At 38.0% G+C, this 27,121-nt stretch overlaps 3 protein-coding genes across 4 annotated transcripts; 2 read left to right on the forward strand and 1 right to left on the reverse strand.

The window, feature by feature from the left end:
• The first annotated feature begins 1,054 nt into the window (after positions 1-1,054).
• On the forward strand, positions 1,055-7,301 carry tpgs1 (tubulin polyglutamylase complex subunit 1). Its single transcript, XM_017697047.2, has 2 exons — positions 1,055-1,562; positions 3,864-7,301. Exons 1-2 carry the CDS (start codon positions 1,240-1,242, stop codon positions 4,408-4,410), a joined length of 870 nt encoding a protein of 289 aa, XP_017552536.1. The 5' UTR covers positions 1,055-1,239; the 3' UTR covers positions 4,411-7,301.
• Positions 7,302-12,462: 5,161 nt separating this feature from the next.
• plekhj1 (pleckstrin homology domain containing, family J member 1) lies at positions 12,463-17,668 on the reverse strand. Its single transcript, XM_017697100.2, has 6 exons — positions 17,192-17,668; positions 16,957-17,024; positions 16,311-16,377; positions 15,432-15,522; positions 15,284-15,347; positions 12,463-14,184 (listed from the first exon to the last, which is right to left on the reverse strand). Exons 1-6 carry the CDS (start codon positions 17,283-17,285, stop codon positions 14,098-14,100), a joined length of 471 nt encoding a protein of 156 aa, XP_017552589.1. The 5' UTR covers positions 17,286-17,668; the 3' UTR covers positions 12,463-14,097.
• Positions 17,669-18,080: 412 nt separating this feature from the next.
• sf3a2 (splicing factor 3a, subunit 2) lies at positions 18,081-24,972 on the forward strand. Of its 2 annotated transcripts, none has more exons than XM_017697101.1 (8): positions 18,081-18,157; positions 18,991-19,264; positions 19,424-19,470; positions 19,586-19,695; positions 22,140-22,189; positions 22,287-22,427; positions 22,581-22,649; positions 23,694-24,972. In XM_017697101.1, the coding sequence occupies exons 2-8, from the start codon at positions 19,067-19,069 to the stop codon at positions 23,985-23,987; spliced, it is 909 nt and encodes a 302-aa protein (XP_017552590.1). In that variant the 5' UTR covers positions 18,081-18,157; positions 18,991-19,066; the 3' UTR covers positions 23,988-24,972. The 2 variants fall into 2 exon arrangements, with proteins under 2 accessions (XP_017552590.1, XP_037403607.1); XM_037547710.1 differs by lacking the exon at positions 18,081-18,157 and adding an exon at positions 18,231-18,553.
• Positions 24,973-27,121: the final 2,149 nt, after the last annotated feature.

The raw sequence follows: 27,121 nt of genomic DNA on the forward strand, positions 1-27,121 counted from the left end.
TTCCTTCTTTTATTTAATTTTGGTCATTTATCTTGTGATATTGTGGTCGCCAAACTCAGTGACTCAACACCGTCACATGAAAAAAAGATAGAAAAATATTACTTATAAAAAAAGTTTTTTTTATTTCAAAACTATATGCTAATTTTGAATTTCATGCATGCCATGTGCTCTCTCTCTATTATACAGTATGTAGAGCAGCGGCCATTTTGTGCAAAAATCACAACCCCGTCACACTCAACCCCGTTACATGTTTGACTGTGAGGTATACATATCAATGATACATTTAAGCAAAAAATTTGAAAATGTCAAAGTCCAATTTGAACCATTCTAGTGGAATGACCCATATATTACTGAGCATTTAAGTGTAAAAGAATGAGATACATCTCTGTGAAATGGACTACATGAAAGGGCCTATATATTGGAGAATAAATGCTTTTTTAGAGGTTCATGTAACGTCAACTTTGTTAAAGTTTCAAAACGCACTGTTCACCTCCCAGTCCACACATTCCATATGAAAAACAGCTTGCTTTGAACACTGAAGCGTTTCAGCCTGTACTATACTCCTTTTTGAATGGGGCACAATACAGTTTAGCCACTCAGAACAGAGGTCCAGTCTTAAAGTTAATAAAAACAATCTGGTTATTTCTAAAAAATAAAGAAAGGTTGGGAAATAGTCATATAAAAATTAATTTTAAGTGTTTTGGTTAATACAATCTGTCATAAGAGAGCCTTAGAAAAAAGTGAAATGCAAGAAAATGAAAGATATTGGGTGTTTAATGTAAGATTACACTTGGGAAAATACACTTCGACATAGTGTATTTTAACACAGCTCAGTTCACACCAATGAGACAGCATCAAAGGACACAAAAACAAGGAATACAAAATGAACAATGTTTCCTGGACTTTAGAGTTTCAGGATAATGATATAAATGTGTTATGAAAACAACGTTTGGTATTTAGTCATAAAATATATACGATATTTTGATATAAATTAGCTACAGGTCTTCATCTCTCTACTATGTAGGCTTTGGCACTTGGCCTTTAATAGTGCGCATGCGCTTGTTTCCGGCTCCCATAGCAACACGACTAGCTCGCCTGCAGTGGTACGGCTATCTCGCATGCTAACTTACAAAACAAGCTAATTTACTTCACTCTTTAAAGCTTATTTCAGCTATCATAATGAATGACTGCGTCGTGTTAAAGGTTAGTTAAGGTTTAAACCGAAAGAACCGCGTTACAATGGCGGAGAAGAGGCGCTCCGGGGGCGGTACGGTGATGCCTGACTCCAAATCCGTGAAATCCGAGAGTGATAAAGAGTTTCTCTCGCAGGCCGGGGTCGGGGTGCTGCTCCGAGACGCCCTGCTGAAGCTGGTGGAGGCGAGGTCGGAGGATCCCATAGGTTTCCTCGCTGAACACTTTAGTAACCTGGCCTCGGAGTCGGAGAGCGGGCCAGTGGGGGGAGGAGGAGGAGATGGAGGAGAGCCGCAGGAGAACACGGTGGAGGAGCAGCAGCAGCTCAGCAGAGCTCTGTGGCATCTCAGCCTGGCCCATCACTCACAGAGGTACCATTAATATACCAACGTTATCTCCCACATATTCACAAACACCTCCTCCGTGCTGATATCCTTCATCCAAAAATTCACTGAGACGCTAAAATGAAGGTGGTGCGTTTAATATAGTGAAGAGTTCATTTTAGGCCTCGAAACTTTTAAAAATGTGCTTTTTCACTGGCGTTTCTGAAGAAGTGTAAATCTAATTAAGGGCTTAACGTTCAGATAAAAAGCTGTCTGCCCACCTCAGGCTGTCAGATCAGACATAAGCCGTTTTCTCTGAAATAGCATTTTTTGCAACCCAATTTAATTTAAATGTCATTTAGGAGCATGTGCTAATTGAAATACACAAAAATCCAAAGATTTATTGTGTTTTGTGTATTTCTTTTGTTACTTCTTGTATTACTTATATTACTTCAAAGCCTTTAGAGTTTTTTCTTTCTAAAAAAGGCAGTAATTTCTATTACTAAATTGACATTCCTGGTAACATAATCTAATAAATGAAATGTTTTAAGACCAAAAATGACTAAATAACAGGCATGAATCCTGGGTGACAGTATATGGTTGAATGTAGAGATCATATTCCCCATTCAGCTGATTGTAAAGCAAAATGAAACATCTAAAATATGTTTTGATCCAAATGTTTTATTAAAAACCTTTTTTTTCTAGCTGTTTTAATTTAAATATAATTGAAGGTAAAAAAAATGGGTAACAGGGTTGAAAGAAACAGTGATGCGAACTAGTGGAACTGGAGTGGTTAGAGTGTCATGGTGCACATGTTGTTTGCTAACTACTGATAGCCATATAGTTTACGTAAATGGAAAAAATAAATATGTATATATTCTTTTTTCTAACGGTATTTATGGTAAAAAGCTTGAATGATTAATCCTGCAGCCAAATCAGTTTTTTGTGTGTCACCTGAGAAAATAGAATCAGAAGACTGACTTGTCTCTGTCTTTATTTTTTTATGGTGGTAGCATGGTTGTACATAAAATATATGACACAGGGTAAAATACATTTGTTAAATGAAATAAATTAATAGGTAAAAATGATTTAAAGCTTAAATTGCTTGGAAATTAACCAAATAACACTATAATTGTGGTGTTACTGAAGGATTTTAATACAGAAGCATACCGGAAAGCTCAAAATTACCATTTAAAAAGTGGATTATAGACATCTTATGTGTTTTTGCATAATTTAGTGCTACTTTTAATAATGTTATTTAACAAAGTACAGATCACTTTTCACAAAAAGGCAACAACAGTCACTTTATTGCTTTAAAAAGGTAATGGGACATAAATTGAACTCTATTCATGTAATGTGCCACTCACTATCAAACTTTTTTAAATAACGATCATTCAACACAGTGTATCAATGATATGCTACCATGAATTCAGTACTGTAACAGTTAATTAAACCCACGGTCAGAGTCAACTCAGCATTGTTCTTTTGCGTGCAGTTAAAGGGGACTTCCACCAGTTGGTCAGAATTTCTGTATAACATCTGTTTCGGATGTAAACAAAGTCATTCAGAGTGCTTTAATGTGAAATGATTAATTGTGGAGAAACGTCCTGACTTTGAGTCTTCTAACTTTTAATATGTAATGAAAATGTAAATCAGAAAAAATTATGCTTTATTTGGGCCTGCATGTACCTTTCCACTATGATAGGCTTTAAAAAATGTTTTAAGTGACTTTTAATATGCAATGATGAAAATGTAAATCAGGAAAAATGATGCTTTATTTGGGCACCGTTTCATCCTGTAATGTCGTGCATGTTCCTTTCCCCTATGATAGACTTTTTAAAAATGTGTTTTAAGCTGAAACATTTATCTCGGAATTATTGTAAAACTGTATTGATGTCGCAGGCATCAGGCAACATATTCAAAACCATTTCATGCAGTAACTTTGTGTGATAGCCTTCTGTGAAGTTTCTGTCATAGTATGTTTCCATTTTCTCCAGAAACTAATGAAACAATGCACAGTAGAGTCTCATACTACAAAGCATTAACTGTAACTAACTTATTATTTTAGTTTTTTGTTTTAAATATGTTTATTTTTAGTACAGTTAATTAATCTATGAATTTATCATTGACAGTGACTTACATAAAAGATGGTAAATAAGAGACTGCTGAGAGTTTGTATTATCAGTACATTTTTTATTTTCTATACAACATTAACTTTTTAATTGTTTGATACTCTATTGTTTGAGATTTGGTACATTCTTACCTAGTGAACTTTGCAGGTGGCTTGGCCAGAAAGAAGCTTTGTAGATTTAGAGACTTTACCTGCATATTTTCTGTTTTTTGCTTCAGATCCGCCTTCAACAACAACATCCGTCTGGCCTATGACTTGCTGACCCAGTGTGGCTCCATTCAGCGTGTCCCCGGTGGCGTCCAAGGCCGCATCTACACTGAAATGCTGCAGTGCCTGTGCAGTGAAGGTGGCCTGTCGGGCACCACGGCTGCCCCCTTGCTCCGCCGAATCCGTTGCCATGACTATGAAGCTGTACCCTTCGAGCTGTTCCGGCAGGGTGTGCAGACCTGTACTGCATTCGCTGACTACATCCGCAAGTCCCAGTGCCTGTACGCAGCCGTGGCCAGTCGCCCTGAGCGGCCAGCAGAGAGGTCGTTGTGCCGTGCTGTCCTGGCCACCCTGGAGGAGGCACTGGACACCTCTCACGGAGCTGATTCTGCACGTTTTTTGGAGGCCAGTGCCAAGATCTCTCCTGCCAAGCTGGCCCAGGCCATGGCCGATGTGCGTGGCGCTGGCGAGCAGCAGGAGGGCCCAACCATGGACGCGAGGGAATTTGAGGATGCTGCTGCCGCACTCTTCATAGCCAGGGTGCGAGTGGTCATCTGAACTAGAGCTGGGAGTGCACAGCTGTTGTTAGGACTGAGAATATTTTGAAGTTTAGCCAATGGGGCCATGCCCATTAGAGATGACGTTTCTGATGTTCACTTTTTGAAAAAAAAAAGATAAAAATATAATTACCAGGTGTTTCCTTTGCTATTTATTTTCTATGAAATTAAACATGGAAATGGAAAGGTAAAGTGGGACAAAGGAATTGCAACAAATAGTAGGAATTGCTATTAATGGCAAAAGAAAGCTTTTAGAGTTATTTTGATCACTCATTTCACTATATTTATATGTGGATAAAGAATTAGAATCAAGCTTTATTCACCAACTGTGTTTACACGTTGAAGACCTTTGTCTTTGGTAACATAGTAGCTAAAGATGACATAATTCTTCAACACATACACAGACATACAGGCATCCTTTCATGTGAACATTTACACATACATCCATGACTGAAATGAGTGCACCGTTTATTGTATAAGGTGTAATAATGTTCAGCGAGCAGACAAAAGTTAACAAATTCTAAATTAAAAGCAGTGATGCTGTACCAAAGACAATGTCAATAGGCATAAATTATTCAAGAGTGTAATGACATGACAAAAAAAACTTAAAAAAAAAATTATATTAAAATTAAACACTATATTAAAAACAGACATATATAACATTCAGAGTCAACTCAGCATTGTTCTTTTTTTTTGCAGCTAAAGGGGACTTCCACCAGTTGGTCAGAATTTCTGTATAATTCAATCTTTCGGATGTAAACAAAGTCACTCAGAGTGCTTTGATGTGAAATGATTAATTGTAGAGAAACTTCCTGACTTTGAGAGTCTTCTAACTTTTAATATGTAATGAAAATGTAAATCAGAAAAAAATATGCTTTATTTGGGCCTGCATGTACCTTTCCACTATGATAGGCTTTAAAAAATGTTTTAAGCTAAAACATTTATCTCGAAACTTGTTACATTGTAAAACAATGTCTTGGGCATCAGGCAGCGCATTCCAAACCATTTCATTGCAGATAACCTTCTGTGACGTTTCTGTCATAGCATGGTTCCATTTTCAAACTCCAAAAACTGAAAATGTCACAAATGCACAATAAATATATCATCTAAATTATGCTGAGTCTGATACTTTAGCATTAACTACAACTGTTTGTTTTTTGTTGTACCATCTTTGCAAAAAAATGTTCATAAAACATTTTCAGTACAATTATTTGATCTATGAATTGATTATAATATATTATAATATAATAGAACTTTAGGACATTGCAATACAGAACACTTCACCAGTTCTTCATATTACTAATTGAAAAACCTCTTACTCTGTGCTTACAGTACACAGATCATGTTCTGTGTCTTTGTTCAGTAAGCTTATCTTTGAGAATGGTAACGGGGTGACTGGCAGTGTATTTAACATACTCTGTAATTAACAATGTTATATCATCTGATAGTATTATGTGATTGTTTATGGATGTAGCTGAGGAATTTGTGAAATCTTTAAAACAAATAGTATGGTAACTCTTAACATTTCAGCATGTGCAGCACTTGGGAATTAGCTCTGTAATTATATCATGCAAATAACTAGCCTGGAGTTTTGAGAAGAAAATTGGTGATGCTTTATCATGCCTTTGTTGTACATATTATAAATAAATAATAATAATTGTGACACTGTTAAAAATCTTTAGTGGCCCTGGATATTGGTTGGAATGCTGTGCTTTCTTCATTTACCCAGCAGAGGGTGTCAAACACCAGAGTGTATTTTGTATTATGAAGTTCAAACATATACACTGATGCAACAATGCACATTTATTCACTTAGTTAAGAACTTCTGTAAGAAAAAAGACAAATGTTGAAGCTTTACACAGACATATAATGAAAACTCACATTTTCCTCATTTTTTTTATATAAATGAGTTGTAAAGCATGTAAACACTGTAAATGTTAACTTTACAGAATGAAACTTTTATACAACCACACTACATGGATAAAAGAACTGGGACACATCTCTCAATCATTAAATTCAAGTGGCTCAAAGCCTGCAGAGCTCCAAACCTCCTCTGGCATTAACACCAGCACAAAACTGCACCAGGAGCTTCATGGCATGGGTTTCCATGGCTGAGCAGCTGTGCACAAGCCTTACATCCCCAAGCACAATACCAAGTATCAGATCAAGCAGTTTAGGACATGCCAGCACTGGACTCTAAAACAGTGGAAACATGTTCTATAGCGTCATGAATTACACTTCTCTACCTGACAGTCTGATGGATGAGTCTGGGTTTGGTGAATGCCAAGAGAACGTTACCTGTCGGACTGCAATGTGCCAACTGTAAAGTTTGGTGAAGGAGGGGTAACACTATGAGGTTGTTTTTTGGGGTTGGCCTAGGCCCCTTAGTTCCAGTGAAGGGAAATCTTAATGCTTCAGCAGACCAAGAAATTTTGGACAATTGTACGCTTCCAACTTCATAGGAACCCTTTTCTGTTTCAGCATGACTGTGCCCCAGTGCTCAAAGCAAGGTCCATAAAGGTGTGATAGTTTGAGCTTAGTGTGAAAGAACTTGACTGGCTCTCACAGATCCCTGACCTTAACCTCAATAGTTTCGAGCCTGGTGGACCAGAAAACTGTTAAAGGGAAACTCCACTGATCTTTCAAAAAAATTCCACATAATTAAATGGTTGTGTAAACAGATCATCCAGAGTGGTTTGATGTGAAATGCACCGTTGTAGAGAAATGTGCAGAGTCAGAATTCTTCACAGTGGTAGTGATGGGAACCAGACGTTTGAAGATTTTATTGCCTCTGAGTGCTTGATCACAGAAAATGATTTAATAAGATAGTTATATGCTGGCTGATATCTGACACATTGTTTAATGTGTGACACATTGCTAAACAGCAAAAGAAAAATAAAAAAATACTTTAGAATTCCTTGTTTTTGTGATGTCATGAAAACCAACGTATTTACACACATCCACCCATTCATTCTACAATAGTTCAGCCCCACCCATTCAGACTGAAGTTACAAGGAGTGTTTCAGCCTGGACTGCTTTTTAAAGTAGGTGAAATAGAGCAGGCAATCAGAAGAGAGCTCATTTACATACATCAGTCTTGAAGGCACAGACACAGAAAGAGCATGTTTAATTCTAAGAGATGAAGATATGGCCATTTCAGAAAATGGCCATAAAAATTATTTACAACCAGTTTTGGTACATAAAACATAAAACCACACAAATGTTTTAAGGGAACCGTAAGAGGGGAAAAAAAGCAGAAAAACCCTTTAAGCATGTTTTGGAGCTGGACATGTTTTTTTATGAGAAAGAATTGTGTTTTAGGACTTCTAGGGAATGCCTGACTTTTGCAGTCAGTTCCAAGTGCTTTGTTAATGTAAAAGGAATTGAAATGTGTTCTTAATGGAAAACAGAAAAGTCTTGAAACCCTTTAAAAAAGAAGCCCTATGAAAGCTTTGTATCAGTTTAGTTTCTGTTTCAGTCCTTTGATTCATTTTCATTTCAGCCTTAATTCACTGAGGTACTGAAGATATATGAAGCCAACCTACAAATAAGCAATATAACTATAGAGCACAATGATTCATATAGCCCTAGTTGTCTTTTATCAGAACTTTCCCTCGTTTCCCTGATGTATAGTGACTTTAGCAATTGATTTTAAAGCTGCTGAAAAGAGTAGAACAATTTAGCTAGCCTGATCCATATCCTGCCCTTGAGAGAGGAGCTATGACTTACTAATATTGTCTGTAATAGAATCAGTCACAGAGCTCTGCTATTACCGGGTCTATTTTTAGTTTTGCCTTTAGCCAGTAGTTAATGTGTTGCTACGGTTATCAGTCATGCTCTTTTAATAGGGCAACCCTAAGACTTATTAAGCGAAATAGGAGTGAATTATTTGGAGCATGTTTTGTTACATTAAGACTGACTTCAAATATCTTGGGTCAACCATCCAGAGCAATGGACAGTGTAGAAAAGAGGTGTAGAAGAGGGTGCAGGCAGGATGGAGTGGGTGGAGACGGATGTCAGGGCTGATGTGTGACAGAAGGATAGCAGCAAGAGTGAAAGGGAAGGTTTACAAGATAGTAGTGTGTCCTGCTATGATGTATGGTTTGGAGACTATGGCTCTGTCTAAAAGACAGGAGGCTGAGCTGGAGGTGGCGGAGATGAAGATGCTGAGATTTTTGTTGGGAGTGACAAGGATGGACAAGATTAGAAATGAGCAGATCAGAGGGACAGTGAAGGTGGAGCAGTTTGGAGATAAAGCCAGAGAGGCCAGGTTGAGATGGTTTGGACATGTTTTGAGGAGGAATAGTGGATATATTGGGCAAAGAATGTTGGAGATGGAGCTGCCGGGTAGAAGGAGAAGAGGTAGACCTCAGAGAAGTTTTATGGATGTAGTGAAGGGTCACATGAAGATGGTTGGTGTAAAAGTAGAGGAGGCAGTGGATAGGGCAAGATGGAAGCAGATGATCCGCTGTGGCGACCCCTAAAGGGAGCAGCCGAAAGAAGAAGAAGAAGAAGAAGAAGACGAAGAAGAAGAAGAAGTGTTACATTAAGACATGGTGTAGCATTTTGATTGATAAAAATCACTCAAAGGTTCTTTTCACCTCACAGACTGATGTGACACACAGTGGCTTTTTTAATCCACTCCCTTTGTCTCACAAGAGAGTCATTTGTGTCTTGGGGTCAGTACAGCCAAAGCACAAAAGGAAGGAAGTGAGAAAAAGAGAAGAAGCAGTTTTCACTCAGCTTGCTGGAAGTGCAACTAGGCAATAAATGGATCTCTTCAGGCCATGGCACACAGACCTAGTGTTCCCCAAACAACACCAACATTCTAATGTAAGCAGTCGTCTTTGTAGTCTTCTCTTCAGGCCAGAACACACAACCAAACATTCTCCAAAACCATAAACATTTTGATGTTGGAAGTCAACTTTACTCTGTTCTAGAAGACAAACTGACAAGATTTTTGAGGCCTTTCTCTCTAAATTCTCTACACAAAGGAACAATGAACTATTGACTTTACATTTGTATTATTGCAGCTCTTCATATCTAAGTACCTCATTATGTAATAGTGTTGTGAATTACATAACACCAAAAATCCCAATACAATCCGATACGTACAGTCGAATGCAAAAGTTTTTTGTTCCTCCACAGGGACTAAACTTCAATGTGTATTTTTTTTCTTTAAATGTTAGTATTAGAGTTTAACATATTGGAAAAAACATAAAATATAAAATGTGCCACAATTTTTGCAAAGGCCACATTTTATGTTTTATTTCTCCACTTTGTTAAACTCAGCAAATAATCAGGAATTGTGCATTGAAATGTGCAGAAGTGTGTTATCTGTAGAGGATGTGAACTTATTTTCACTTTGAAAATCAACAATACGTGTAATTTAACCAGGGGTGCCCAAACGTTTGCATATGTAGACCTTTCTGTTGATGAGTCTCAAGAGTGCAAGAGCAGTGTGAATGAAGAACATTCTAAAGTGTGAATGCTGGAGGACATTCTAGAACAATGTGAACGGAGGAGAACTTTTAAAACCGTGAATGGGGGAACACATTCTAAAGCATTATGAATAGGGAGAATATTCTAAAACACGGTTGATGGGGTGAACATTATGGAACAGTGGGAATGGATAAGAACATTCTAAAATCTGCTATTTTGGAAGAACTTTCTAAAACATTGTGAATTCTACAACATCCTAAAATTGTATAAATGGGGAAAACAATCTAGGACAGAATGAATGGAAAATGTTATAAAATAGTTTGAATGGAGGAGAACATTCTAGAACAGTGTCAATAGAGGAAAACATTTTGAGACACTATCAAATATCATCAAAGAAAAGAACATATAGAATTTCCCTGTGGTCACTCACAGATGTGGTACTCCAACCCAACGTTTGGGTTTCTCAGTGTTTATTGGAGAATATTTGTTTGAGGTGTTCTTGGCCCTTGGAGTCTCTAGAATGTTCTTCATACAGTTCTAAGATGTTAATCCCCAGTCACACAGGTTCAACTGGCTTGTCACTTCTTATTGTGGACAGGTATAAAGCTGACTACTAATAGCAGAATGTTGATGTTTGTAGGGCAATGGTTAGGTCATTGTGCCATGACCTTTCCAGAATCAGCATGGAGAAGCCAAAGGAACCAGTGTGAAGCTCTGCACCATCCAGACATCAAATTGTAAAAATATCTCAAGGGGGCTCGCGGTGGGATATTCAGGACTACTTGGTGTGCAGATCTCAAATATGGATAATAGACATATTAAGTGATTTCACAAAATAACATTAATCCAAAGGGAATGGAAAGGGGGATGTCAGGTTTTCAGACAGGGTAATGTTTTTGAAACGGTGAGGATTTGCTTTCATCTCCCCTCAAATTAAGCCCTGACACCAACCCAAGGTTTGTTTCTTGAAGAATTTTGTCTGTGTGCTCTTGACTTTACAGCCTCAGAGGCAGCGGGACATACTATTCCACTCATTATCAAACCTAATGAGGATCCGTGCGTCAATAATTCAGCAGGGTGTTCGTTACCAAGTCATCCTCACTGCTGCAGCAGAACAGCCAGACTGCTGGCTTAACATTAATGGGATTTTTGCCAGTGCAGGTCACCAATTATAATTCTGCCAGCATCCCCTGGAACCTTTCTCAAAAGTGCCTGTCCATCTGGTTTTTGTTCTTCAATTCTATGTAGAAGGCTTTGAAGATCACTTATAGAACTTCCTGGGCCTTTTTTTGACATTTGCCAAGCCTAAGAGAGTGCTTTTTCACAATGCCTTTCTTGGGCCTTTCTTTTGAGTGGCCATGTTTTTCTTTAAAGGTTTTACGGCAAGACTCTTTAGCTCTGGTCCTGGAGGGCTGGTGTTCAGCACAGCATGGTGATATGCCTGACTCATATCATCTGATAATTATCAGTTTGTAGTTTTGTTTGAGCATGGAAATCATTTCACTCTGCTGGATTTATAGTATCGTTACTTTATATAATGTTAAGAGTAATACAGTTCATAATACAATAAATAGAACTAGGCCTGTTACTTCTATATTGTAATTGTGAGAACCTCAGAAAGGTTAAGGTTGAACAACTTGAATGCAAATCAATGTAATGAGTAATTCTGGACCATTTTTGTTGGACAACAAAATGTTGGTGCAATGTGGGTAGCTGCCATTTCGAAATGGTGCAAAAAACAAACAAACAAGCAAACAAAAAAAACTAAAAACATACAAATGTAGCATCCCCTTCTTTTCTTTCAGGGTGATTGAAACAGGGACACTGACATGCTCAAACAAGGCCAGGCTTGCCATAGTGTGCAAAAGGTGTGTGCTATTTCAGAAAAGTAAACACTTCCAAGCTATTTCCTTTGAAATTCACACATCATAGGCTGAGCATACAGAGCTACACCTGGAGCAATGGCTTTCTCTAATATGTTGCTAAAAGTGGGTCTATATTAGTAAATTTGCACCAGCTGAATAAAACCTACTGCACAATAGGACGATGTTAGAGACTCAAAAGTTGCACTGCACCCTAAGTCCCTGCTTGCCTTAGCAAAGTGACAATTTGCCCTTGCATAGAGGACTCTGTGGAAAGTTCAGTTGTTTCTATGAAGAACTTAGGTTTGAGTGACTAACCAACCATAGCTAATTCACAACCTTAAATGAATAGTCCAGCGTTTTTCAACCTAATATCCCACTGCTGCAGCATTTGGTTGTTTACCATAGACCATAATTGCAAGGCAGAAAGGATAAAACCAGAAAAGAGCTAATAAAAACACACTAGGCAGGTGATTAAGCATCTGCCCACTGTTTTTTTTGTACTCAATCTGTTAAAATTATCAGCTGTTATAAATGACTACAACATTCAGATTTGGCTGAAAAATGCTGGAGGATTCCATTCAGATATCCTCAGAACATTTCAGAAATAGTTTTTGAAAAATGCTTTATTAAAAAAACATAAGATAAAGATTTTTGAATTGTAAAATGAAACACACAAAAACATATAAAAGATGAAACACACATGGATCCAGCTGTAGGCTTACAGTTGTGAAACATGGGATGAAGCATTCTTCTTTGCGAGAGACCATTCAAGTTTATTAACAGAACTGCAATTTGACGTAAAACATGCAACCTTGCAGTCCATAAGAAATGTATGGTCAGTCAAACAGGTCATTTTATGCCATTATAAAGCATCCAATCTGACTTATTAGCCACCTTGCATGAAACAATATAATGCACACACTCACAAATGGATCTAACTTTACATTTACACATGTAGAGTGAAGAAAAGCTTCACTTTTTTCTCTTAAGAGTGGAAACTTATGCATTAGCTACCTTGATAATCTTTGCTTACTGCTAGTTGTGTTGAAATAATAATACAGCATGATTTTTCTGCACTCACACAAATGTCTACAATTACACAGTGAATTACACAGTGAATTAAACATAGGTTATATTTTTTTCTTGAATGTGTGAAAATATGAGTAAAACACTTTCTGTGGAGGCTAGCATAAATGCTAATAGTGTTAGTAAAACCACCTATACCATTATAGTTCCAATTTTGGGTCATGCGGTTATACTTGGTGACTATCTTCACCTGGAACAGTAAATTATTCGCTAAAATGTTGTTGGTTTTAGCTGCAACTGTTAGCAAAGACAGAGGACAGTACCCTTGAGCAACATTAAGTCCTACTGGTACCAATCTTAAACAGGTAACAAAAAAAAAAACAAAAACAAAAACAGACAACTGGGAACAGGTGAGCTACTGGGAACAGGCTGTGTTAGTAAACCGAAGAGAGACTCTATAGTTGCTCTTAGTTTCACTCCTAATGCCCATCATTTACAAAGGATTTGTAATGTTTACACTGTCCAGCTACTTAATATGCCAGTGTTGGTCTTGCAGTGTAATTACACATAGTAGTAGCAGTGCAGGCATTAAATTCTGAAAAGAGTGGTGTAAATTCAAGGATTAAGGAAAACTGTGCAAAATTAAGTCAGAGGTGACAGACATTCAGTTTAAGTTAAACTATTGTAGATAGACCAAATGCTGTATGAAATATTGCATTTAAACTAACAAAATGCATAAAACAAAGCAATCAATTTTCTGTCATGCAAAATGAGGCCTGAGTCATGGGAAGTGGTGTCTAAATGTGTCACAGAATGCAAAATGGGTGCTCTAGGCACACTCTTCTGTGAGGGGAAACCACAAGCAGCCCATACCACCCATTTAGACAGGGTACTGCCTCCGCTGTACAATCAGAAAGCAGTGACCAATATAACTATGGTCTAAACTGTGGTCAATAGAACTTTTCTAAGTGTGTTATCTCACAGTTAAAGTGTTGCACCTGACAGCAAGCACAAAGGCCATCAGACTGACAGCATGAAACGAACAGCAAAGAAAATGACCTGTTTATAAAAATGGATTCAAATGCTACTGGCTCATTCTCAGCTGATATTCATAACAGTGCCATTATGTATAAAACCAACTGACAACTACCAACATATAACTATACAATCATTTAAAAAAAAACAGTGATAAAGCTTCAAATCTGTAAATCAGACAATGAAGAGGAAAAAGTGGCAATGTTGCATTTAGAAATGTCTTAATTGTAAAAAGAGAAAAAACAGCAGTCTTTCAGTTCTTTTGAAAATGCTCTACACATACGGGGTGGGCAGTTTCTGCTCTGACTCGCTGGACTAGGTTATGTGGGGGGAGGGGGTAGAGGAGGAAGCCCGCTGCTGACCTGGAAGCGAGTCTCATCTGAAATCCCATACTGCTCCAATGGGTCCTATCATGAAGGTAACGCCCACAACAAACAACAACAAAAAAAAATTTGTAAAACACATCAAGTGGCAATTCAAGTCCATTGATTTTGAATGGTTAGAATAAATAATAGTCAATATTCAATACAGTGTGCACTCGCCATTCAGCCAAAATAAACTCACTCATTTTATGATGGCAGTTACCAGTAAAGCTATGATGACACTCTTGTGCATAAACGCATAACATTTACAATGAAAAGCCCAAAATATGAGGATTTGTCGAGTGGCTTATTTTCCAAAGGAGGATCCACATAGTAATAATATTGTGTTTACAGCAGCAAAAAGACGGTTACTGCTGACTCATTTATATTCTTGATATCTAAGCAGTATGACTTGCTTTTTCTGCTAAAAAAAGTTGAGCAGCAATTTTTTTAAAGAAGGTAGAAGAAATCACACTACACATATATAAATACTGAAAGCATTTATAATGGTAAGAAGCAATAGTGTCACAGTGTTAGTGCTTACTGTAGTACTAACTGCTTTACATTCCTGATATGTGGTACTATGCAAAGGTTTTAGGCACCTGACAAAATTAGATTTTAAAAGCTTTGTATTTGGGCCATTAGCATTTATTTGCTCAAGTCAAAGTTCAATCATGTAGTGCTTTTTTTTTACAACGGGTGTTGTCACCAACCAGCTTTACAGAAAATCTTGGTCCAAGTCCAACTGAGCATGCCAAGTGCGACAGTGGCAGAGAAAAAGTCCCAAAGAGCAACAAGAAGAAAGACTGTGAAGAACCAAGACTCAAAAGAGGAACCCATCTTCCTCTGGTCGACACCGGATAGCAAATACAAAAAGTATAAATTTTATGTTTCTCACTGTTTGTTCTAAGGAGTTTTGTTGACGTTTATCCTTCACTTGACAGAGGAAGCGATGCTTAGAGATGACTGTGTTTGGCTAAAAGGCGTGTCAACTGTTACTACGCAAACGGTCAAATGTTGAGTTAATGGTCATCAGTAGCTGAACATTAAAAACTTGGGGATCAGTTGATGCACAGTGTGTAATGATGCCTTGTGCTGCATTTTTGGGATCAGTTTAAGTTCTATTCTAGAATTTTGTCCTTACCTTGCCAGTGAGTCGATGGATCTCAGAACGATAAAAGATGAGGTTTTTTCGCATGAACTCATAGCTGTGAAAAAAGATGAGTCAAATGGGAACTGGCATATGATAACTATGACAAATATGGTTGATAAGCATGCAAAATTCTACAGACCTAGCTTTAATGATGGCATCTATCCACTCAAGGCATTGCTCCTGAGAGTCACATTCAAACAGATATTTTCTCTCAGCCTCATCTAGAAAAGCTGACAGCAGAGAGTACATGTAAATGTGGTGGACAGTTTAATATTTATCTTGGTAATGCGTCATAATGATAAAGGCTTGTTTGCTTGGTTTGAAAGAGGAAGTGCAGAATTAGCCCTTTACAGATGCAGTCTGGCATGCAAGACATTCATTTTAATAAATAAAAGGGGAATTCCACTATTTTTTCTGCATAATTTTAGAGACCTGGATCCTGAAAAATGTTTGCCTCTAAACTGTCCTTCTTACTGTATGTAGGAACAAAATACATCTTAACTACAAATACAGCTTAACTACTGCTCCAGTTGTTTTAAACTTCTTAATTATTATTTAATTATACTTGGATTATCACTTATATACAAAAAGGAGGTATATTTAGATTTAGACTAAATTTACTTCAATTAAAAGTGTTTTTTCTAGTGTTTTTGTGCTATTTAACCACAAAGACACTTTTCATGAACATTTTTACTCATTATAATTTTGGAACTGACTGTTTCCAAAATTCCAAAACAGAAGACTTGCGAAGGTTCACTGATCGTTTTATATATTAAATAAAATGGCTATATATGTAGACATTGTGACCCCTGGTTCCTATCACCACTATTGTAAAGAAATCTGAGTTGATGAGTTTCTCTATAATGAACAACATTCACCTACTCTGAATTACTTTCTTTACACCTCACTGACTGTTTTGAGTTTTTACAAACCAGAGGAATTCTCCTTTAACATCTGTCCAACCGGCCATGAACAATTGTTCTTCTGTGTGATGCTGCTGACTGGTCATGAGACTCACCAATGGAGAAGGCCATATCATCTTCTCTCTCGACTCGACACTGTTCTAGCAGTAAAGCCCCAACCGGCTGTGAATGTACACAATACATCTGCCGTTATATAACTTCTCAACTAATTCAAATTATACTAAAACTTCATATAACAACTTTATGTTCATTTTAGCCAAATACTAAATAGACAAACAAAAATGTAATAAGAACAAGCCACATTTCCATCATTTAGAAGTTTACATGGAGTTAATTTCTTCTCAAAAACAGAAAAGCTTTAAAACCATCAGATTTTTTTAAAAACCTCATGAAAAAAAAAACTATAGTAGTACTGTGGAAATTTCTACAGGCTACTTCTATCAAGCTTATAGCCAATTCAGACAAGTTTACTACAGGATAATACACAAATATAGATGAGTAAAAGGCAGTACTACAGGAATACTCTAGGAAGTGAACGCATTATGCCATATAATCATTACACAGCACGACAGAAATTATATAGTTTCTTACTGTGTTAATATATATTTTAATAATGGCAGACAACACCTTTTTGAACATCTGTACCCCCTGGCATATGACACTATGATTCTTATGTGCATGCATTGTATGTCTGCTTTATTCTATTCTTTAAAACGGTTTCAAGGAGAAAGATATTCCCACCTCCTCCTCGTCTGTGCGAAAGTAAAACAGAAAATTCACGATAAGCTTCACAAGTCGCCTCTTCATGACTGTTGGAAGAACAAAATACCAGGGTGGTTGGAAGAAAGTAACAAGGGAATACGTTGCCTCAGTCAATACAAAGCAGACTTACCTAATGCGCTTAAAACAATCGTGTGCCCCTCAGTGATAAATAATGATTTTGAGCGAATGATGATGGATGTTATCGATGTCTTACCGTCGCCTTTCTTGGGTCCCCTCATGCCCAACTCCGCCGCCCTCTCAGAGGGCTGTCGACTCAGGAAGATGAGCTCTTTTTCATTAAAACGCATTTTAAGTCCTGCCTTACACTGGAATAATACTTCTGGATACTGTCTAGTTGGCTGGCTTGATGGTTAATAAGGTTACCATTCTGAATATACTAATGATGCGATGACTCAATCGGTTGATGGATGGTTCACATTGGCCGCCTGGTCCAGTTCATTATGTTTATCAGCCAGCTATGAGTTACCATCACCCATGTCCGCAGGACAGCAGCTAATGCTAAGTTACATTCCGGTCACTCTGCTCTCACTTCTGACTTGTTTCCCCCCCCCTGACTGACTAAAAACGCAACTAACAACAGACAAACTCGGATCCCTCTGATTCGCTGTTAATGCCCTGTTCTCGAGAATCGTACAAGCACTGTGAAGGAAGAGATCCAGAAGACATCCAAACGAATGTCTTTTCAAAATAAAAGCCAAACGTGTCCACATAGTGAGTGAGTGAGTGAGAGTGAGAGTGTGCGTGTGCGTGTGTGCGTGCGTGCGGCAGTTATTCCCCTATAAACACCATTTTGTAGTATTGGTTTTAAATCAGTAAATAAGTAATTTTTTACAACAACTTTTACAGGAGATAAGAAATTTAAGTTTGCAATACAACATCAAACAGAGTAATATAAAAATCAATAAATAATATATAACACTGCTACAGGATACAAACAATTATCTTAAAAATTAAAACTTAAAATTTCCATTCCCACAGGTTTCAAATGATTATAAAACAAACATACGTGTTTAAGAAACAAAATAACGTTTGATGGGGAATAATACTTTTGTAAAATGACACTTTTTTATACAAACGAACAGGAAAAGGAAAAGCGTAATTTGGTTTAGCGCATGCGCAGTGTGGCGGTTGTTGCGGTACGCGTGAGCAGGACGTCAAGGTAGCTAACTAAAAACAAAAGGAATTTTTGTAATGTAGTTAACGTTCTTATGAATATTTATAATGCCGTCTTTTTAGAAAAAAGCGATGGAAAAGATTTGAGTAAAGATTCGATTGAACATAAACGGAATCTGGCTGCTCAGTTTGAATGGGAAGGTTTAGCCGCGTTAGCCGGTTAGCAGCTGAGGAAACAACAACTAGTTAACGTTAGTGGTTTATCAGAGGTGCACAGAGTGGCGTGAACCTATTCAAGTAACGATGAAATTACACTTCCAAAAATAATTAGATACAAAAGCAGGAATGAAAAAAATCCTCAAGTACAGAGTTCTCGGTAAAACTGCAGCGGAACGTCTTTGTAACTACATTCAGTGTCTCTTGGCATAGGAACTGAAGACTGGTAGGCTCTGTTCTCGTCTTTCTGAGTCTTCTGATGTAGAATAAAATGCAAAAGCTCCAGAAAGAGAGATACGAGCAGCAAAGCAGTCCAGGAGCTGAACTAACACAACGGAATATAATTATGCTTAAATGGACTTAGCGACTTATTTGTAATGCCAAAATGCAACTGAGTAAACAGTAAACTCATTTCCTCACAGATATATGTCGTTATTAGTATTATCATTTGAAAATGATTTGTAGAAATATAAATCTATCAATATTTTACTTCAATACAAGTAGCTGAGTAAATGTAACTAGTTTTATTCACTTCCCTTGCACATTATAGATGTTCTGTACAAAATTAACATCATTTTTTTCTTAGAGTAACTTGCTGCACCGTGTTTGTACGTGCATTAATCTGTTTTCCCCTATTCATGTTTGTCTTTTGTGCTGAATCAGGTCAGCTCAGCATTTGGACATTCAGGAAGAGTGAGAGTCCTGAGCCTGCGGTACTGAGCTCTCTGCCTTGTAAAAAATGGATTTCCAACACAGAGCCGGTGGTAAAACCGGCAGCGGTGGGGTGGCCTCTGCCTCAGAGAGCAACCGAGACCGCAGAGAACGTTTACGTCAGCTGGCTTTGGAAACAATAGACATAAACAAGGATCCATATTTCATGAAAAACCATTTGGGCTCATATGAATGCAAACTGTGTCTCACACTTCACAATAACGAGGTAAGCTATAAACATTAGGGCTGAACAATATGGCAATATTATTAACTAATAATGTAGATGGAATGCAGGCTTGTGTTGTGGGTTCATTTGCATTTGTTCATATGTCTTCTTTTTAACTGTAGTCTCTTATCCATATTCACTTGATTGTTTCTTCTTCAGGGAAGCTACCTTGCTCACACACAGGGAAAAAAGCACCAGACTAATTTGTGAGTATAACACGTTAGATGTATGAAAAGAATTGCAGCCTTGGAGACCTTACCATATTTTAAGCTTTCACAACTATACATTTTCTCTCATTCTCTTCTTATTTTCCCCAAACAGAGCAAGACGAGCCGCTAAAGAGGCAAAAGAGGCCCCTGCCCAGCCAGCCCCTGAGAAAGTAAAGGTGGAAGTGAAGAAATTTGTAAAGATTGGACGACCGGGTTACAAAGGTAAAAGCCCTGAATGTTGTAAATCAGTGGTTCTAATCCTGCTCTGAAATTTTTCTGACCTGACTGTGATAAATAATGAATAACTAACAACCCTTGGGTCTGTAAGAGTAGTGAAAACATTACAACATGCAGGGCATTGGTACTCCAGGACCAGGACTGAACACCACTGCTGTTGAAGAGGAGCAGATTTTTGAAAAAACTCTGCATAATTCAGTCAGGGAAGTGTAAACAGAGACAGGCTGGTACCGTTGTGCATTGTAGAGAATCAGATTTCTTTACAGTGGTGGTGGCAGTGATATTAAATAGGGGTCACAATATTTGCAGGACATAGACATTTTATTTGCTATCCAAAATGCCCTACATGGACCTACATGTCGTCTTAGCTTTGAGTTTAGTGTGACATTTGTAATGTGGATAATGGTGAAAAGGTGGTAAATAATAATAAAAAAAATTGTCACAGTTTTGCCTTAGAATGCCCTCATGTACCTCTCTGCCATGAGCAGATTAAAAGAAATTATGCTTTAGGTTAAAACCTTATTGCAAAACTATCTTAATGTTTCCTGCATCAGGAAGTGGATTCCTAAACAATTTCCTTTAGTACCTTTCTCTGAGAGAGCTTTTAGATGTGTAAAACACTTTAAAAGGTTCTGGTTCCAATCCCCACCACTTTAAACCATTCTGAGTCGGCAAGTTTCTCTAAAATTTCTCATCAAATCAAGAAACTCCTAACCAATTGTTCCTAATTATGCAGAATTTTTTACTGAATCAACAGAATTCCCTTATAATGGTTCACTGTAGTATGTGATTGAACAGAAATCTGAAATTACAATAGACTTGGTAAGTGAAATGTATCATGGAGTACAGTGGAGAAAAAAATATTTAGGCAATCACCAATTGTGCAAGTTTTCCCACTTAAAAAGATGAGAGGCCTGTAATTGACATCATAGGTAGACCTCAACTATGAGAGACAAAATGAGGGAAAAAAATTCAGAAAATCACATTGTCTGATTTTTTTAAAGGATTTATTTGCAAATAATGGTGGAAAATAATTATTTGGTCACCTACAAACAAGCAAGATTTCTGGCTGTCACAGACCTGTAACTTCTTTAAGAGGCTCCTCTGTCCTCCACTCATTACCTGTATTAATGGCACCTGTTTGACCTCGTTATCTGTATAAAAGACACCTGCCCACAACCTCAAACAGTCACACTCCAAACTCCACTATGGTGAAGACCAAAGAGCTGTCGAAGGACACTAGAAACAAGATTGTAGACCGGCACTAGGCTGGGAAGACTGAATCTGCAATAGGCAAGCTGCTTGGTGTGAAGAAACCACTGTGGGAGCAATAATCAGAAAATGGAAGACCTACAAGACCACTGAATGAACCTGAATCACAGATGAAACCAAAGTAGAACTGTTTGGTACAAACACAACTCGTCGTGTTTGGAGGAGAGTGAATGCTGAGTTGCATCCAAAGAACACCATACCAACTGTGAAGCATGGGGGTGGCAACATCATGCTTTGGGGCTGTTTCTCTGCAAAGGGACCAGGACGCCTGGTCCGTGTACATGAAAGAATAAATGGGGCCATGTATTGTGAGATTTTGAGTGCAAACCTCCTTCCATCAGCAATGGCATTGAAGATGAAACGTGGCTGGGTCTTTCAGCATGACAATGATCCCAAGCACACTGCCAGGGCAACAAAGGAGTGGCTTCGTAAGAAGCATTTTAAGGTCCTGGAGTGGCCTAGCCCGTCTCCAGATCTCAACCCTTTGGAGGGAGTTGAAAGTCCGTGTTGCCCGCCGACAGCCCCAAACATCACTGCTCTAGAGGAGATTTGCAGGGAGGAATGGGCCAACATACCAGCAACGGTGTGCGCCAACCTTGTAAAGACTTACAGAAAACGTTTGACCTCTGTCATTGCCAACAAAGGATATAGAGCAAAGTATTGAGATGAACTTTTGTTATTGACCAAACACTTATTTTCCACCATTATCTGCAAATAAATTCTTTAAAAATCAGACAATGTGATTTTCTGAAATTTTTTTTCCTCATTTGGTCTCTTATAGTTGAGGTCTATCTATGATGTCACTTACAGGCCTCTCTCATCTTTTTAAGTGGGAGAACTTGCACAATTGGTGACTGACTAAATACTTTTTTTTTCCCCCCACTGTATCTTTGTTCTAGTTGAGTGTAGGGAAAGTAAAACAGTATTCTTTAATGTTTGTTTCCCACCTGCTGGTGCACAGTGGTGTAATCAAAATTTTGTTTTAGAGGTGGTTGGAAGTTATTACGCTTCCAGGGTTTTAAGAAAACAAGAATTTGGTCTTTTCAACAGTACAATATGTTAGATCTTGCTTTAGGTGAGTAGAGACATGAACTAAAAATGTAAAAAGGTCAGTTTTGACTTCAGTGATTTCACTGGTATTATGTTTTCATTGACAGTAACAAAACAGAGGGATCCAGAAACTGGTCAACAAAGTCTGCTTTTCCAGGTAACAATTATTACTAAGTCTTCTCTAAATAATAATAAAGCTGGGGCAAAGCACAACAACTATTTGACACTGATGTAACAAACTGTCTTTTTCTCAGATTGACTACCCTGAGATTGCAGAGGGTATTGGACCCAGACATCGCTTCATGTCTGCATATGAGCAGCGGATTGAACCACCTGACCGTCGTTGGCAGTATCTGCTCTTGGCAGCAGAGCCCTATGAAACTATTGCGTTTAAGGTACTGTTTGTCAGTAATATTATCATGTGAATTTTTTTAATGTGTCATAGTATGTGTCTTAGAATTAATTTAAAGTGTCCTTAGACTGCCTTCTTATACTTATTCTTTATTTATACTTGAGAAAATAACTGTTTTCTCTCTTCATACGCATAGGTTCCAAGCAGAGAAATAGACAAATCAGAAAGCCGCTTCTGGACACACTGGAACAGGGAAACAAAACAAGTAAGAGACCGAAGGGGATTTGATTTCCTGCTGAGGATTACACTGGCTGCTTTCCCACTATTTTGCTATGTCTAAAGATTACGCTGAGTCTTTCTGCCTGCTTAGCATTCTGTTACTGTGCAAAAGTCTTAAGCCCAGCCAAGTAAACAGTTTAAACCTATTTACTTTGATAAAATGTTTGTCCATGTGAAAATGCTATATAACAAATTAAATTCAAAGAAATACTAATAGAATTAATGCAGTAAAATGTAAGAATGGTTTGTTCTGAGGTCTCCTCAGCTTCAGTGTCTGTTTGGATTTGTCCAATTCCACTTAATGAACGAATGATTACCCTAATCGGAGGCTTCACAAAGCAGTATTTGTGTTTTCAGCTGATTTAAACTTAGTTTGATCTAACCCTGGATTATCTGGATTGTCTCAATGGTGGATCATTTGCTTGCCGTTCATTGTAAAACCAGCCATACCAATCTCTTATGGATGGTAATTAAATTGACACAATCTTTGGTTCAACTCAGTTTTTTTTCTTTTAAACTTAAGTGCTTGCCAGATTAACCTAATTGTCATTTTGTTCCAAGCTGTTTGTAAAACGTTTGTGTTTTTGAGTATTTTGATAGTTTCTGAAAACCTTACTTAAGGACAACGACAGGTTCAGAATTGAATGTAGTCTTGCTATCATACTCTTCTTCAGAATCTGACCAGACTGCAGGTCAAATGTTATCTAATAGAAATAATCTATGCATGTCTTGGTATAAGGTAATGTAGAGGGCAGCTTACTAACTACTTAGACCATGCATTACTTAGCAGCTGAGCCTCATTGCAATGATAGAGTTGTTGTAAAACAACCAATCTTTTATTTGAGATAACTGCATGATTGTTCCACAAAGCTTCTCAAATTGTATTGTCATATCTAACTGTTGTATTATTGCTTTTATTCTAATTGTGGTTTCATGAGAAGCTGCCTAGATAAATAGCTTTAACTAAGTTTTCTTATGTCTGAGACTTTTGCACACTTCTGGACATTAATTTAATGTTTTTTTTCCTCAGTTTTTCCTGCAGTTCCACTTCAAGATGGAAAAGCTTATGCAGCAGCCTGGTGGACAACCACCTCCTGCTGGCATCAAACGTCCTCCTCCGCTGATGACAGGCCTTGGCCCCCGACCGCCTAGCGAAGCAGTGCCTCCCCCACCTCCTGGAGGCATCCCAGGCATGCCTCCGCTGCCCCCTAATGCCCCTCCCCAGATGGCCCATACTCCTGGCATGCCTCCTCCTGGCACACTGCCACCTCATCTGAGACCACCAATACCTGCAGAAGGAGGAATGCCTCCCCCAAACAACTGAGCATGAAGCTTTGGAGATGGTCTTTACAATGGATTTGTTATGATTTTGATCGATTGTCTGTGAATGCAACTTTCTGTGACAGTTTGATTTTTTGTAAATAACAACTGGAGGTCCATATACATCAGGATGCTAGTTATTTTTGTAATTTTTTGTAACTATATTCCTATAAGGAGTTTAGCCTACCACCACAGATCAGCTTCAAATCCATTTGGAACACAGTTTGAAGGGCCTATATATAATTTAGTTCATACATTTGGTATGATATACAATTGTAATAACTGATTTGGTCAAACCATTCCTTTAGTTTGTTTCCTTTAGCAGTACTTCAGGGACTTTCAACCTAGTCTGTACATCTGTAGCACATGGTTGGTTATTGGTGATATCTTTTCTTACAGTGACTTTTGCTTAGTAAAAGAATACATTTTTAGTAGGAAATAATGGACACTTGCTTCAGAACCCGCTAGGCTTCTGTTGTAATTGTTTCGAGTGAACAGGTGTTCTGTTCTTTTAAGGGGATTTCTTTCTGTGGTAAGCAATCATGTGCTACAGGTGTGGCAATTAGGGCCTTTTTGAAGAACACAGGAGTGTTCCTTAAAGCTTGCTTGTCAATCTGTGAGTTTAGCACCCCCATCAGTCCAGAGTAGTTGTTTTATTTTCAATAAATGTGGCAAGGTGGCTGTTGTGACAATGTCAAGAACTTTATTATTAAAACCTCTGAAACGAGTAGTTGTTTTTTGTTTTTGTTTTTTTTTGCCTGTGAGCATATCAGGTTTGGAATGACCATCTGTTTAGGGAGGTTGTCTATTCATGATGATGTGTGATGTGCTTGGAGATGATGGGTGGTAAATAATTTTGAATGCTTAACTTGAATACACTGGCTTTCATGTTCCTGTTTCATGGTCCTTCTGTGCACATAACTAATGATTATGCCGCCAAAATTGGTTTCAGCAAAACTATAAACATAATAAATGGAAATTAATGGAAAGTCATTATTATTATTTCATATCATACAGTTAGTGTGCTAATATCAGATATAGTAGCCCAAGTATAGTAAGGGGGTGGGGGGGAGGTGTATATAGCTGAGTTGCAAAATAGCTGCCAGATATTTATTAGTGGATAACTGCTTATTACAGTTAAAGCTCTAATTGAATCCAAAACATACTGTTAGTTTGTTTAGTTGTAGCAAGCAATGGCAAAAAGAAAGTACTAGAAATCATTACTGTACTATGAAACTTTGTTTCCATTCATCCATCCATTTTCTTCATACAACCCCGATTCCAATGAAGTTGGGACGTGTAATACAAATAAAAACAGAATACGATGATTTGCAAATCCTTTTCAACCTATATTCAATTGAATACACTACAAAGACAAGATATTTAATGTTCAAACAGAAACTTTGTTTTTTGCAATTATTCACTAATTTTGAATTTGATGCCTGCAGTATGTTCCAAAGACGTTGGGACAGGGGCATGTTTACTACTGTGTTACATCACCTTTCCTTTTAACAACACTCAATAAGCATTTGGGAACTGAGGACACTAATTGTTGAAGCTTTGTAGGTGGAATTCTTTCCTATTCTTGCTTGATGTACAACTTCAGTAGCTCAACAGTCCGGGGTCTCCGTTGTCGTATTTTGTGCTTCATAATGCGCCACACATTTCAAATGGGAGACAGGTCTGGACTGCAGGCAGGCCAGTCTAGTATCCACACTCTTTAACTACGAAGCCACGCTGTTGTAACACGTGCAGAATGTGGCTTGGCATTGTCTTGCTGAAATAAGCAGGGACGTCCCTGAAAAAGACGTTGCTTGGATGGCAGCATATGTTGCTCCAAAATCTGTATGTACCTTTTAGCACTAATGGTGCCTTCACAGATGTGCAAGTTACCCACGCCATGGGCACTAACACACCCCCACACCATCAGAGATGCTGGCTATTGAACTCTGTGCTGATAACAATCCGGAGAGTCCTTTTTCTCTTTGGCCCGGAGGACACGACGTCCATGATCTCCAAAAACAATTTGAAATGTGGACTCGTCAGACCACAGGACATTTTTCCACTTTGCGTCAGTCCATCTCAGATGAGCTCGGGCTCAGAGAAGCCAGCTGCGTTTCTGGGTGTTGTTGATATATGGCTTTCGCTTTGCATGGCAGAGTTTTAACTTGCACTTGTAGATGGAGCGACGAACTGTGTTCACTGACAGTGGTTTTCTGAAGTGTTCCTGAGCCCATGTGGTAATATCTGTTACAGGATGATGTTGGTTTTTAATGCAGTGCCGCCTGAGGGATCAACGTTGGTTTTCTGCCTTGCCACTTACTTGCAGAGATTTCTCCAGATTCTCTGAATCTTTTGATGATATTATGGACTGTAGATGATGAAATCCCTAAATTCCCTGCAATTGCCCATTGAGAAACATTGTTCTTAAACTGTTGGACTATTTGCTCACGCAGTTGATCACAAAGTGGTGAACCTCGCCCCATCCTTGCTTGTGAACGACTGAGCCTTTCAGGGATGCTCCATTTATACACAATCATGACACTCACCTGTTTCCAATTAACCTGTTCACCTGTGGAATGTTCCAAACAGGTGTTTTTTTCAGCATTCCTCAACTTTCCCAGTCTTTTGTTGCCCCTGTCCCAACTTCTTTGGAACGTGTTGCAGGCATCAAATTCAAAATGAGTGAATATTTGCAAAAAGTAAAGTTTATCAGTTTGAACAGTAAATATCTTGTCTTTGTATTGTATTCAATTGAATATAGGTTGAAAAGGATTTGCAAATCATCGTATTCTGTTTTACACAACGTCCCAACTTCATTGGAATTGGGGTTGTATTTATCATGACTGGGGTTTTGGGGTTTTTTGCTGAAGTATTTATAGGAACACACCATTCAGACTTAGGAATGTTAGTGAGTATTTTGACCATAATATGATTTTTAGGCATATTTTCTAACTCCAAGCTGGATAAACCTGAATGCTTAATGGATTTAAGCATAGCAGGTGATGTGTATCTGTGTAATGAGGGAGGGTGTGGCCTAAGGAGGTCAACACCCTATATCAAGGCGTGCATAATTATTAGGCTTTTTTCTTTAGGCAAAATGGGCCATAAAAGAGATTGAACTGACTCTGAAAAGTC

This window comes from Pygocentrus nattereri, chromosome 19 (assembly GCF_015220715.1).
Source record: "Pygocentrus nattereri isolate fPygNat1 chromosome 19, fPygNat1.pri, whole genome shotgun sequence".
Lineage (NCBI taxonomy): Eukaryota > Metazoa > Chordata > Actinopteri > Characiformes > Serrasalmidae > Pygocentrus > Pygocentrus nattereri.